This window comes from Micromesistius poutassou (assembly GCF_964030765.1).
Source record: "Micromesistius poutassou genome assembly, chromosome: 14".
NCBI classification, from domain to species: Eukaryota; Metazoa; Chordata; class Actinopteri; order Gadiformes; family Gadidae; genus Micromesistius; species Micromesistius poutassou.
This window is the reverse complement of record NC_140284.1, coordinates 2,441,126-2,456,513: the sequence shown is the minus strand read 5'-3', so window position 1 is coordinate 2,456,513 and position 15,388 is coordinate 2,441,126. Positions and strand designations below refer to the sequence as shown.

Here is a 15,388-nt window from a genome sequence, read left to right as displayed (position 1 = left end):
CATAGAACATTATAAACGTTAACAAGGTCTTCTTAATACATTATTTTTTTATATTGTTTAGGATGTTTACACCGGGAACAGATCAACAAGGTTTTCTATGGAAAAACCAAAACATCCGCAGCGACGGCACGCTAGAAAAAGTCGTCGGCCGTGGGTCTCCGTTTGGGGGCGCTGTTGGGGGTCATCTTGCCGGGTTTGGGGGTCTTCCTGAAGACCATCGGCGACGCCGGCGCCGGACTCTTCAACACCCCGAACTTGGGTTTCTGTTTGGGGTCGAAGGGCACGCGCGACGGCCCCTCTGGGCTCAGCAGCAGGCTGCGGTCCGACTTCCTGAACTCTGCGGGGGGGGGGGGGGGAGGAGAGGCGTCTGATGTCAGCAGTGACGTCATTAGATTCTCATTCCCTGCCTACATACGTGGGGACGAGGTGAACAGTTGACAAAGTTAATCTGTCCTCAAAGTGAATGATGCAAGTGCCAAGTCTTAAAAACCCATTAAAGGAACCAACGTTAATGAAGTCTAACGTGTCCAGGATCCTCCACCTGTTTTACCTGCGGTCTTGTTGTTCTTGAGGCCAAAGGTCACCTTCTTAGCCTCTGATTTTGGCGTCTGGGGCTTCTGTTGAAATTGAAAGCACGGGAATAAAGTCATTTATAAAAAAAAAAGGACCAAACATTATCTGTGATTTTTTACATTCCAATCAGATGCTTTGCATGTTTAAAAGCAGTATGGAATTCTTAAGAAAAAAAAAAGTTGTACACTCCAAAAATCCTTATGTTCTTAACAGTGGTTCGTATGCCATCACTAGACACTAGTGTTCAAGCATGGAAGGAACTCTGAGGCGATCAAGGATCCGTGCGGGAGTGTATAGCCTACTGAGTGTGTAGCCTACCGAGTGTGTAGCCTACCGAGTGTGTAGCCTACCGAGTGTGTAGCCTACCGAGTGTGTAGCCTACCGAGTGTATAGCCTACTGAGTGTGTAGCCTACAGAGTGTGTAGCCTACTGAGTGTGTAGCCTACCGAGTGTGTAGCCTACTGAGTGTATAGCCTACTGAGTGTGTAGCCTACTGAGTGTGTAGCCTACTGAGTGTGTAGCCTACAGAGTGTGTAGCCTACTGAGTGTGTAGCCTACAGAGTGTGTAGCCTACTGAGTGTGTAGCCTACCGAGTGTGTAGCCTACTGAGTGTGTAGCCTAAAGCGTGCGGCCTTCCTTGGTGTGTCCTGCGGGCCGTACCTTGGAGCGCGTCGCGCCCGGGGTTCCCTTGGTCTTGAAGAAGAGGGGCGCGGGGATGATGGTCTTCTTCTGGAAGCTGACGAGCGCCTTGCCCGGGCTCTTGGCCTTCTTGCCGGGGGACTTGGCGGAGCTCAGAGGGGTGGACGGAGTCTCCGCAGCACCCTGGAGACCAACAGCCACGCATAAACAACACACAGTTCATCCAGGTCTAGATAAAAGGCATTACAAAAACAAATAAAAACACAAGACGGCAGAGAGCATCATGGCAAACCAACGGCTAAGCTTGATTTGAGGAAAAGGTGCGCCGGCACACTTTCCTAAACGGATTTCATATTTGCGTTTCGACATAGTAGCATTCGATTGCTTGCATTCAAATGTGCCCTCAACAGTAAATCTTCCACTTCGTTTTAAGCCTGCGTCGGACCTCACTACGTTTTGAGGGTTGATTATGAGGGCAAAATAGCACTCCCCCTTAGCTCCCTACAGTAACGGGACACCCTACCCCTACACGAGAACGCGCAAAACCTAGGGTTAGGGTCAGTATTGGGACGGGGCCTAAGAGTGTAATTATAACAAAACGATCAGTGCTTCATATTCCAGTGACTACGGCCATAGCAACATGGACCGGGTTATACTTACGTTCTGCAGCTTGCTCTTCTTCTTCTTCTTGCCGGCGAGGCCGTTGAGGCTCACCGCCGCCGGCTCCACCTCGTCCGCCTCAAACTCAAACGTCACCGGGATCTTCCTCTTCTTCTTCTTCTTCTGGGACAGCGGGGTCTCGGGGCTCTCCGGGACCTCCACGTCCTCCTGGGCGTCGGCGGCGGCGCTCGCCTTCTTCAGCTTCTTCTTTGAGGCCGTCGTCGACGCCGTCGTCGTCGCGGCGGCGGCGGCGGCGCCCGGCGGTGCCGTTTGGTCCGGGCTGGGCTGGGCTGCCGTCGGCCCGGAGGCGTCCTTCGTCACGCAGGCCTTCACCTTCTTCTTCCTCCTCTGTGGCGTCGCCGTGACGACGTCATCGGCGGGCGCTTCTGCTTCCTGTTTGCTGGCGTCCTTCTTTGGCTTTTTCGGAGTCAACGAGTCTGTCGTGGGTGGCTTGGGTGGGTCGCAGACGGCCGCGCTCTCCGCCTGACCTTCGACCCCTACTGCCGACACCTTCTGCTGCTTCTTCTTCTTCTTCTTGGCCGGCGTCTCGGCGGCCTTCTCGGCCGGAGGGGCCGGCGTCTCCGCGGGGGCCTCCGGGATCGGGGCTTCAGCGGGTTCCGTCTGGGCCTCCTCCACCGGGGCGCCCGTCGTCGTCGTCGTCGTCGTCGTCGTCGTCGTCGTCAGGGATTTGCGCGATCGGCGTCTGTTCACCTTTTTCGGCGGCTTGGTTTCAACCGAGTCGGCCGTCGAGTCCGCCCCGCCCGTCTCGTCGGGCGGGGCGGGCGGGGCCTCCGCTTCCTCAGCGACCGCCTCGACAACGAGACTCTTCTCGTGGTGGTGGGTGGAGCCGGCGGGTTCCGCGGCGGGGGGCGGCGCCCGGCTCGGCCGTCCCCGCACCGCCCTCTGCCTCCTGGGGGGGAGCTGCTGCTGCTGCTGCTGCTGGTTGCGATGGCTCCCCTGCTGGGCTCGTTGGCTCCACGGCAGTGACGGACTTCTTCCTCTTCTTGCCCCTTTTGGACGGTGTTTTTAAGGACTCGCTGTCGCCGTCCCCTGCGGCCGGAGGCTCCAGTTGGTCAGCTGCTTCTACCGGAGCTGGAGACTGTTCTAATGGGTCTTCTTTGACGCCCGGCGTTTCCATCTGGGCGACCTCCGCCTCCGCCTCCACCCCGACCTCCGCCTCCGCCGCGGCCTCAGCCTCAGGGAGCGCCTCGGCCCCGGCGGCCACAGCGGCCGCCTTCTTTTTCTTCTTCTTCCTCTTCTTCTTGGCGGGTTCCTCGTGGTCCTTCACAGACTTCTGATTGTTCTCTCCGTTGACGGACTCCGTTTTCTTCCCTGGAATCAAAGCTGTGGTCAGTTTATAGCAACTGCAAAACTGTTACACTGACTTATTTATTTCCCGCCCAATGTGTCATTTTACGTGGCTATACTATTCTACTACAACGTCGCCTCTGCCTCTTTCAGAGATAAAGTGGAGTAGCGCCTCATGTTCAACAGCTTGATTTTCCAAGTAATAAAATGGTGACTTCCCGTCAGCCCCATTTCAGACCAATATTCAACAGGCTCTACGCTCACAATGCTTCTATCAAACCCGTTCCGGTGTTACACCGAATTCTGCGACCCACCGAAAAGTGTGACCCAAGGGGGCGCTGTTGAGCATTTTCTGAAACATCGACGCATGCCATGATTCGTCCACAAGAGTATCGATTAAAAATAACAAAAAACAGTGAATAGGCTGATTGCCGTACTAGACCTGCACAGTGAGCACTAAAGTGAGTATAGAATACTGTTTCTGTATTCTCAATAAAAGGTAAATGATTAATTTGATAGATATTATATGAATAGATATAATGTAAAAAAAATATTGCATATCGAATCGTATCGTGGGGGAATTCTGAAGTATCGAAAATAATCGAATCGTTGGCTTAAGACGTCGATATCGAATCACCATGAAGGCTCCGATGTACACCCCTAGTGCGTCCCTAATGTGAACTCATAGTTACCGCTCTTTTTTTTCTTTTTCGCTGTGGGGGCCTCCTCCTCCTCATCCTTCTCCTCCTCCTCCTCCCTACGACCCTTCCTCTTCAACCTCTTCCTGCTGCCAAACATTTCATCGTCCTCATCTGTGGAGACCTCCTCGGGGTAATCGTCCTGAGGAAAGACCCCTAGGAGGGAGAGACAGCGCGAGAGGCGGAACGGTATGAGAGAGACAGATTAACACATTAGAGAGAGAGAGAGAGAGAGAGAGAGAGAGAGAGAGAGAGAGAGAGAGAGAGAGAGAGAGAGAGAGAGAGAGAGAGAGAGAGAGAGAGAGAGAGAGCGAGAGAGCGAGAGAGAGAGAGCGAGAGAGAGAGCGAGAGAGAGAGAGAGTTAGGGAGGAGGGAGGGTGAGAGGAGCAAAGTGAGAGGGGTGGGAGAGTGTCAGAGGGAAGGAGAGAGGGGGAAGAACAGGGCAAAAGACAACGGCAGAGAGTCAGTGGTGAAAAATAACCCATTATGAATTGATACACGCGTCAATTAATCTGATGGAACCATGCAGTCTCCGGGAAACTCACCTTCACTCAGGTCCCGCAGTCTGGCATCACCAAAAAACAAGACATGAATTAATGGATCATTTGGTCATCAATGATTGTGTTAAACATTGGTCAACTCAAAAGTTAATTCAGGGCATTGACTTGAATCTAACTTTTTAAACAAAAAATAATAAGATGGTTGAATATACTATGTTGTACTATAAGAGGTTTCGTCTTAATTGACCACTTGGTGTGAGAAGCAGTTTGCTCTTCTACTTACATTTTGATTATTTTGTAAAGTCTTTGCCTGTTGTGGCTCGGGGAGTTTCCTCTACTGGCAAACTCAAACAGCTTGTCTGCCAGGGCAGCGTAGTCGAACTGAAACACAGACAGACAGACAGACAGACAATAAGGCACAAGTATCAGTGTTTACCCCGAGGATGACAGACATCCCCCCAAAAACATCAGCCTGGATCAAATTAGTGCCATCACAGAGAAACGTCTCTCAAACAGGTCCTCACGATGAGTGAATAATGTACGGTAGGATCTGGGCGACATGGAAAAATGTATCACAATAATTATGGAAAAGTTTTAAACGGTATCGATAAAGATCACGACATGCTTATGAATTCAAAATGGCACACTTAACAGTCTAACGAAGGGTCATGACAAGTATATGGAAATGGAATATATGGCCTTGGAATGAAACTTTCAAACCTCATGTTTTAGTACAGGTATTATAATAAAACGTTCTGATGTTTCAAACCTCATGTTTTAGTACAGGTATTATAATAAAACGTACTGATGTTTCAAACCTCATGTTTTAGTACAGGTATTACAATAAAACGTTCTGATGTTTCAAACCTCACGTTTTAGTACAGGTATTATAATAAAACGTGCTGATGTTTCAAACCTCATGTTTTAGGTATTATACAACGAAATGTGTTCTTTGCAATGAACCTCGTCACACAAGTCCTCTTTTTCTGAACATAAATAGTTTACTACAATGGCTATAATATATAATCTTGGTAGCAGAAGACCGATAACATTTTGGATACTACGAAGTCCAAGTTAATAAAGCCTTCCTCCTGAAGTACAGTTCATGTTTTAGAGTGAATATTATCTATTGCTATTTGATGCAAATAAAGTGAAATAGAGCAAAGAGCGGTTTTAGTAGAGGGTTAAGCAGATTCTCAAAATAAGGACAATAAATCCAGTGCAAAAATAACAAATGATGAGACAAACAGGTGGATATCGTAACCCATTGTTGAATTATGACGTTTAATTCTGTTAGGTCAGGCTGAGTAGAACCGAATGACGTCAAACCAAACCCTCGCAAGTGCACCATTCGACCACCAGATGGCGACAAAGGATATCAAGCCAAACCCTCGCAAGTGCACCATTCGACCACCAGATGGCGACAAAGGACAATAAACAAAGTTTATACCAACTTTTCCAATAATCGGCCACAGTGCAGTGGGGGCCAATGGAGGACGCGCAAAGCATGCCAAGGTGGTCAGTTCCACCTTACACCCAGAGGGGAACCGTCGGGGCCCTCGACCCAAGATATTCTAATTTTATTAATTAAAAAGTTAGTCTGGAGCCCTGCCATCCATCTGTATATTCTGCTGAAGTGCACACACGGCTTGTGTGATGATGCGATTATTTGTCAGGAGGATTCGCGTTTTTCCGTTTGCTCGTTGCATTGCCAAGGCTGGACTAGTGTGTACATTGTTGTTTCAGAGCTGGAATTACCATATGTAACTTTTGCAGAACTACAAAGAGGACACAGTAAGCCGACCGTGACGGTGTAAGAGTCACCGTTCACAACCGTTTAACCCTTTTGGGGCATAAAATACCAAAGAGCGAGCAAGCGAGAGAGAGAGTTCTCGCGAAGTTGTGAGTTCAAAGTTGCCGTTTTCACTCTCTATATGATTAGGTATTATCGACTATTAAACCATATGATTATTATAACAAACTACGGAGCCTTTATTCATAATTAGTGTTATTTCTAACAAAATGTAGTCCATCCCTTAACCACCGTCCCCCCTCCCTGGTCAGGGCCATTATTGGGACATGAGTGCTAGAGTTTCGATTGACGATTTGGCAGTGCATCATAGGGCGTGTGTGCGCCTGTACACTAGGGTGTGTGTGTGTGTGTTGGGAGTGTGACAGGGGCTTCACGGTGGCGAGCGTGTGTGCGTGTGTCAGCGTCCTAACCTGCAGCACAGGTTCTGATCCTTCATCGTCGGGAAGCTCCGTGTCCGAGACCACCGACGACTGACCATCATCTTCCTCCTCTTCCTCTTCCTCCTCCTCCTCCTCCTCCTCTTCGGCTGCCTTTGATTCAGTTCCTACAGAGGAGAAACCGTTCATCAACTCACGGGAGGTCATAACTCAATGCACTGTAACCGTCTTAACAATTAATACTATTCCTTTAAGTTCCACACAGCTGAACAGAGGACCCCTCGCCCCACCTGCTAGACTGGGCACAATCAACAGTTCTTTATTGCAAAGTAAATAATAGGCACAAAGGGATTATATAAACGTCCCCTCTCGATGGCGTGTCTATCATAAGCTGCGTTGTCTGTGCTGATGGAGAGATTAGCATTGCACTACTGTACGTGAACATAGGTCGCTTTTGACAACATGAAGGTGTGCAGCTGTGTCAATACAGTATCGTTTTGGATACCCAACTTTCTATGAAAAGGGTGATAGCCTATTTGAGTTATTGACCAGGGAAACTAATGTCTCAAAAACACTCATAATCATCATTAACAATCATAATCCCCCCAAGGGTTCTCTACTCTAACACTTGGATTAAAAATCGAAACTCCAGTATAAGTTAATCCTCTTAATACATAGGATGGAGCATAATGAGCATATTGTCTTCACTAGGCTATAGGTTGAGTATCCCATCCGTCTTTTCACCGGCGTGATTATTGTATGATTATACAACGCATATTCTCATGGCGGCTGATGTAAATAGTTTAACGTTCTTGTAGACTTCATTATTCACCAGGCATGACGTTGAGAAAAGCATTTCATTTTCACATGCGGGTAGGCCGAGGCGAGGAGGGTGAGATCAGTTTGAATATTTGCCACGACCACCACAAAGATCTGCGAGAACCGGCTGAGAGCCGCTGGATCTCCCGGGCTTACCATTGAGCAGCTTCCCCTTTGTCTTCTCTTTGGATTTCTTCCCAACAGGTTTGCCCTTCATCTTCTCCTCCTCCTCCTCCTCCTCCTCCTCCTCATCTTGGTCGGCATGACCAGAGTCCGAGTCTGAGAGCTCAGCGGACTTCATCTCCCTCAACAGGTCCTCGATGGCGAAGGGGGCCTGGTCGATGATGGTGCTGAAGATGCTGTTGCAGATGGCCTTGAACAGGGTGTTGCTGCGGAGGGAACACGGGCGTGAGAACGGAGGCTCCTTTCACACCTCTGGCCGTGGTGCTCAGTACCCATCCGGATACGCAATAATGGTTTGCAGCAAGTCTAATTGAACGCACTGATAAAACCAACTCAAAATAATAATATTATTACTACTATTCTAATTATATATTAATTGGGCAAGACAGATACTGAGTGTACCAACCGGCGAACCTACAGAGACCGTCGACAGAAGATATAAAGAAAGTATATATTAAACAAATACAAACAAATATTAAACAAATATAAAGAAAGGTAGCACCAATTCATTACATTCATACAAACGCTCCCAATTAAATCCCACAGCCGCACATTTCATTTCAGGATCATACGAGACCAAAATGATACAATACAATTTTGAGCCCTGTCAAATGAAATTTGCAGCCCATTTTGGCCCAAAGAAACTTCACGGACAAGAGTTTGACATTAGGAGACTGACAAGGAAGTTAAACGTGATGTGACTGAGGAGGGGGAGTGAGGGTGTGACTGACCGGGAAAAGAGAAACATATTGGATCATCATAACGAAAAGGCAGCCACGACTGACCAGAAGTTACAATTATAAAAGTAACGTAAAAGAAGAAACGAGAATAGGACATAGTTTGACGTAAACAGGAAGTCAAGCACATTTTATAAACTGTAAAAACTTACTCCTTGGTTTTGGCCACAATTTTGCAGTAGGGAATGATGAGGGTGAGGTTTTGATCGGCATTGAGCTGCAGAAAGGAGAGCACAGGAGGAGGTCCACACAATATTAATATCATAATAATAGTTCAAGTCATTATTACGGTTAAAGTAATAAGATAATCCCACAGTGGGGAAATATGCAGTGTTAAAGCAGCAAAGACGATAGATCAAATAAAGAAATTATTAATGAAAGAAGAGTTTAATTATTAATTATTATTATTATTATTACTCCACAGTAACGATAAGCAGAGGTTACCAGAGGATGTGCTACATGAAGGTCATAATCTAGTGGATATACAGCCGAATCAAAACACTGCAATCAGCTCCATACAAGGGGACAATGGTCACATGGAACTAGCCAGTTACCCTAGCACAGATCCAAAACATTTGTGGAGAATTGGGGTCAAAGAAAAATAACACTTTTTAGAATAATTACTTTTCTTTATTCATTTCCAATCCCCAAGTTTTGTAATTTTATACAGTATATAAAAAATAAATACAAATTATAAAAGTAAGGCAATAATAACGGATTAAAAACACGTCTTTGAAATATAATGTTGGTGCCCACCCACTGGACACACCAAACCAAATGAGCCATTTGCCAAAGGGAATGGATTCTGTGTACAACATTCTAGATCTAACATCCACACAGACTGACTTTGGTTTATCAGCGGTTACAACTCACAGGTACGCGTTGTCAGTGATGACTACGAAAGCAGCCGTGTTGGCCGACGACTAGAGAAAAGAGGACGAAGACCGTTTGGGAAAGGAGTGTCGGGTCTGACGGGCAACACCGAGGTGAGCGGGGGACGTGTGAGCAAACAGAAGGGGGCCGTTAGAGAGGGGCTGCGAGGCGGCAGGGAGGTGAGAGGTGCCGCCGCAGTGTGGGTCCAGGCCACCTCCTCCCTCGGTTCTCCTTTGACCACTTACCAGAGAGCGGTGGCTGGGGGTGGGAAGACGAGATAAAAAGAAAAATGTTGCCAAGTAATTCCTCCATGAGGGATTCAATCAGCAAAGAGATCTGCAGACGCAAGATGGATGATTTCATCCAAAGTGACTTTGCGAATACAGATAGACATAATTTATGAGCGTTACGACTGATCTTGCTCAAGGGCGCCGAGCCGTCGGGGGATTGAAACCAGCACACGGCGTGTCACAGTATCTGCCGTGTATGAAACGGCAGCGGTCCTGAATCTTTTTTTTTTTTTTTTACACGACGGACCAACACTATGTCAGACAATATTTTCACGGACTGGTGTTGCACCGTATTCTGTTACCCATCATATAGTGTGACACCAGCGCTCGCTGTTGCATGTTTTCTGCAACGTGCACGAGCGTAAAGCGTAGACTAGAGTACACCACTAAGAAACATTGTATCACCACCGCTCAGTCGGGCTGGGTACATTTGTTTTTTTGTTACACCGGGCGATAGCCCATTGAGTGGCTGAGGCCAAGCGGTTGGTTAGCGCCTGTGGTGGCACCATGTGGTGGCACCTTTGTAGAGTCCAATACCAGGAGTGGCCGAGTCTGAGTCCAAAGAGGTTTGAGTCCAAGACAACACAGCTTGAAAGACATTCAGGACGGAGACGAAAAAAAGAAAAAAAAAGAATAGTCTTCCAAACCACCTACCAACCAACCATAAGTGTGATGCTAGAGACACAGTATATCTTCTGTTTTAAGATGATCCTTTTGCACTATTATTTGTCATGATCAAAAAGCAAGTGCAATGTAACGCGCAATGTAACGCGTTAACGCAATCTTATTTTAACGTGATTAATACAAACTGACACATTAACGCAAACTTTTTTTCGCTCACAGAATGTCAACATTCATATCAGAAATATTTTTTGTTTCACTTACTTTACATTCAATTACACTTGCAGTAAGTGACTGTTCCCAATTCTGTGGTGCTACTTATTTGAATTTAACTACACTTGTAGTAACTGTTGGTTTACAATTGTACTAATTAACTGCCTGTTTACCATTCCCAAATCTGTCTTCCGTAAGTTTCATAACCCACACTGAGTGAGTCAATAAAACTCCCTCAAGATCACTTGGTCTAGTTTTTGCTTATTAAGTACATTTGGTATGAATGATAATGTGTCATTCCATTTCATAATCTAATTTAACTTCAATTGGAGTGGATTTAAAATAGAATTGTAAAAGTGTGATTAATCGCGGGTTAACACACCAATCCTATGCGATTAACGTGATTGAAACTTTTAATCGTTGCCCAGCCCTACTTTAAATAAAGCCATTCCACTTAACTCACATAAAGTTGAAGCAAATGAAAACGGTGAGCAGCCCGGAGAGCGTGTGGACGTAGATTTGTGTTGTAGCAGGCATACGATTGGTTACCAGTTGGCCAATGTCAATGCCTGTTCTATTTTGAATTAATTAAACCAATGCCCGACTTCTGAACAAGCTCGCCTAATCAATGATTTGGTTGAGTTACTCTCAAGGCAGCAATACAACGAAAAAAAGACTTCAGTCTTCTCAGAAGTACTTCACAGGCGACATCAGCTTCACACCATCCATACTGTTAATTAGTACAGGAAAATAAATTATATATTACATATAATATATGTAATATAATATAATATAAAACATAACAATTATTATATTACAAAAATGTTGAGCTGCAACATTGACAGCCTATTCTGTATTCTCAGATGGAGCCATTGATATAAACCGCTTCCTCTACCAAGCTCCATACAAAGCTTTGTACTACTACGCCATTACATGCACAGCAAGTGGCTTTCCTTGCCTGGGAATCCCACACCCTAGTTGCTACACTTCATTTTCTCTTCTTTGCGTGTGCTCGTGAATTTACCTCCTCTGAGCCGACGCGCGCCAGCTCTGTCAGGTAAAGGTCCAGGATGTGGTACTGCAGGCCAGAGGGTGCTGTGCCATTGCCCTGAAGCACCTGGGAGGTCAGCATCTCCAGGAACCTGTTGACCAAGCTGAGGACCCGTAGGAGAGACCACCGTCACTGGCCAGGCTACCAGGGCTGCATGTGCTTTAAATAACAGTTCTCAACCCGTCAGCTGGATTTACACGTCAACATCTGCCAACATCCACGCCACAATGCAGGGACACAACGCTAATGATCGCAGAGCTGCATGCATTTAGCAGAGCTTCTAGTCTAGGGAACATCTAGCCGTGACTGCCCTTAAATTGTGGTTTTAATTCTTTCATTGTGTCTCCCTTGATGGGATGTTAAAAAAAAAAAAAAAAAAAAAAAAAAAAACATACCTGGCCTCCCACTCCCTCTTCTTCAGCATCTCAAACGTCTGCCTGAATACAAAGCGGACCAGCTGCCAAAGACAAAAGGTAGGATGGCGTTAGAATACCGAGCAACTCACAGAAAGGCTCAATTCATCTGTCAAACAATGTCCTTTGCAGTATATTTAAGCCCTTCACAACACACGAGAATATCAGAGTACATATTGATGACTTTGAGAATATCAAAATACTCATCACAATCAACTAAACTCAACAACACATCGCCTCGAAACTGAACATTTCAAAGCACACCTGAACAATGTTCTGAACAATGTTCTGAACAATGTTCAGGTGTGTGAAACAGGTGCATTGAGCCCGTACTTACTTGGTAGAACTTGTCCATTCGTAACCTGTCGATGCCAGTCCATTCTCTTTTGACCGTCAGCAGGAAGGCTTCCAGGTACAAAAACTCTGCAAACAATTAAAGAGTTTAACCATTGCAGTCACTCCATTAAATAAGATGTTGACAATAACACTAAAGTAGATACTTTCCAAGGTTCTCACACAGACCAAAATCAGACTTATTCATGATGTATAGAGCCCTATTAAATCAGTTTTATTATTTTCCAAATTACGTTTTATTTTTTCCCAAATTAAGTTTTCAGAATTCTGTGTTTTACGATTTTTGATCATTTTATCATCAGAGATACTTAGTATCTCTACTCTATACTTAGTGAGCTGGATGGAGAGTCAGACAGCTGCTGACAGCATCCCGTTATTTCACCACGATAGTTCGTCGTTTGTGAATAATAATATTCTGTGATTCCGTCCGCGATTTCTGCATCGCGGAAATCATAGGGCCCTAGATGTAACAGAGGGTAAGCTAACCCCTAAGTGGATGGTAATGTGGTCCTACACCACAACAACCTTAATACACCAGGGGCCGTATTCACAAAGCTTTTTATCTTACCAGTAGGAGTGCTCCTTTTCACAACGTTTTAGACTTTCTCTGACAGTTCAGTCATACAACCACAAAACTATTACAACATATCCTAAATTATTTGACAGATTTAACAGACATTTAATGGCTTATGAAGTGAAATGAATGCAACTTACGGCCATCTGCGCTCTGGAAGCAGTGAAACAGACTTGAGATCTGATTTGAAAGCTCCTCCTAGGAATCAACCAAATAAGCAAAGATTAGTAATATTTAATTTTGAGGTGGGACTTGTGGAAGTATGAAACTGTAACTTTTCATTATGTCCCACTCTTGAGTTTGAGTGTCATTCCGAGTACTACTTTTTCTGTGTTCCTATTTATTTTACTTTACATGAACTACAGCATTGACCCAATGAGTGTCTCAATACATGTCCGATATAAAAATGAATGCAGGTGTATTGACTAATTATCTTAAAAGGGGGTGATTAACTTGGAATAATCTGAGATGTCACTGCTCCTTTTCTGAGTTCAGCCAGTAAGAGGACCTTACCTGAAGAAGTGGTTTATCCTGCATCCACAGGCAGTAGAACAGCCCCTTCCATAGCTTCAGTAACTCCTCACTGCTAAACCCACCTGCAGACAGGACGGAAGAAAAAAAACCTTAATTTCAAGAAATTGTCACATGAAATAATCACCATCAACATTGCCATCCGCCTTGGCATCAAGTGACGTGCCGAACACAAAAACAACCAGTATAACTGTTGATCACAACACCTGGTGCTCACGATTTCGGCGATTTTGAAAGTATGCGCATCTCAAGGCATCACCAAAACATCTAACAGCTATAAAAGCAACTTGCACCGATGACATGATCAATTCTGGTTAATCGATTTCTGCTCATCTCTATTCAGGACTCTAGTCATTACTTTGTGGTACGGTAACGGTTCAGAGCTAACAGCATCATAACGCAATTCGGATGCGCGTCGTACCTTCTATGATACAGAAGAGGACGAACGCCCAGAGAAGTGGACCATACTATCCGTAGAATCAATTTATATCACACAGCCAGGCCCGCCACATGCGTTTGATCCCATGTGGACGAGCAGCGTAGCTGCTACCCTAGCCTCTGACAGCCACACAATAAACCACCATGCGTTATGCTTCACCTTTATTAGATACGTTTCTGTAACGTTATTATTATGTCTTCTATTATCCTACATAAAACAGCCCTAGTTCCATACAGTTACACTTCGGCTATGGCGTGTGTGTGTGTGTGTGTGAGCGCTGGTTAGCTCGGCGGAGCTAACTAATGATCCAGGTGACCCACCTTTACTCTTGTGGGACCTGACGATGATGTATTTCCTCAGCTTCTTTATGGCCTTGGATCGAATCGGCTTCTCGTTGGAAGCCAATCTTTGAGCGAACTGGATTTCTGGTTCTTGCAGCGCCGCCATGTCTCCACTTCTTCACGTGGAAACACTCTCCAGCCTTCCTTTTTCTTTTTTTTACTCCACTGCACACGTTTTCCCCCCGGCGCAGATTGATGACGACATATACAAAGTTAGATAGTGTTGCCAGATTGGGCGGGAAATCTGTGCCAATCTGGCAACGCTGGCCTTAGATGTTAGTTGCTGTTATAAAAAAAAACATCCCGACAGTGGAAGACTTAGACCATTTTTTATTTTATGTTTTATTGTATTACGTTCAAAAAGTGTTGAAAATGCATAAAGAACAAAACTGTAAAACGGTAAACAAATAAGATAAACATGTGGTTATGATGATGGTTATGATGTCAGTTCCCATCTTCTGTAGAGGCTGCTTGCTTTTCCATATCTGTCAGGCATCACACACACACACACACACACACACACACACACACACACTACGTTTTTGTTATGGCTCAGTTTTTGTATTGTGTAATGACTATTTTTATTGTAGTCCAACACTTTGGTCAACAATTTAAATAATGAAATACATGTGCCTTGACTATCGCTGTTTAAAAAATAGACATAACATAGTTTCAGTTTTTGTCTAATGAGTAGAAGTCGTTAATGCCCATGAATTCCAAGCAGTGTCCAACTGCTGCATGGAAAAGTGTGATGATGTGATTGTCTAGCAATGGTGGGTTGGCTTTGTTACACTCTGGGTGCAAGAGGAGTCAACAAGCGCAACGACGGATGGGGGTCCTCTGGGGGTTAAACGGTGCAGATATGTCTTTGTAGGTTAAAGGGCATGTGTCTGTCCACCTGAGAATATATACGGGCATTTCTAGCCAATATTCAGTACATTTTGTGTTGACTGATCACGTCTGAGCTAGGGTCCACCTGGTGAAGGGCGGGTGGACTCGGAGGGCCAGGCGGTGGGACCCGTGATGACTCTGGGGACCCACTTCAGGGCCGAGGATGAGGAAGAGTTACCTTCGTCATCCTCAGGGCGCCCCCTCTGAGGAATGAGAGACAACAGCGTGACGGCGACTTGACAAACACAGACACATTGTTCATATTTAGCAATGTTGTTACTCGTTTCTTTATTACAAACTATACCCAACTATAACTATTGTGTAACTGTATCAAATGTTACCTTTCAATGATGACTTTAAAAGTATACAGTCATATCGATATCATCCATAATTGTTTTGTGATTCCAATCCCATCTAGTAAACTGTGAACAAGAGCCTTAATAAAAATACATATTGATGGTGTGCAAGAAGCTCAGACGGTTTGTGTGGC

The 15,388-nt window shown here is 45.4% G+C and overlaps 2 protein-coding genes across 2 annotated transcripts in view; both read right to left on the bottom strand.

Moving 5' to 3' along the window:
• rrp1 (ribosomal RNA processing 1) lies at positions 1 to 14,152 on the bottom strand. Its single transcript, XM_084478042.1, is given in 17 exon segments — positions 1 to 337; positions 551 to 617; positions 1,234 to 1,395; positions 1,873 to 2,739; positions 2,741 to 3,204; positions 3,873 to 4,034; positions 4,424 to 4,443; positions 4,662 to 4,759; positions 6,602 to 6,735; positions 7,544 to 7,776; positions 8,460 to 8,524; positions 11,329 to 11,458; positions 11,751 to 11,812; positions 12,106 to 12,191; positions 12,837 to 12,894; positions 13,210 to 13,292; positions 13,987 to 14,152. Coding segments are annotated over 17 exon segments (3,024 nt in total). The 5' UTR covers positions 14,114 to 14,152; the 3' UTR covers positions 1 to 131.
• Positions 14,153 to 14,451: 299 nt separating this feature from the next.
• rsph1 (radial spoke head component 1) overlaps positions 14,452 to 15,388 on the bottom strand; it is a gene marked incomplete at both ends in the record, with an annotated part of 3,498 nt that continues 2,561 nt past the window's right edge. The window contains 2 exons of the mRNA XM_084478414.1: positions 14,452 to 14,492; positions 14,984 to 15,101. Of these exons, the coding sequence (XP_084334540.1) occupies positions 14,452 to 14,492; positions 14,984 to 15,101 (159 nt within the window). The remainder of the gene's footprint in view (positions 14,493 to 14,983; positions 15,102 to 15,388) is intronic.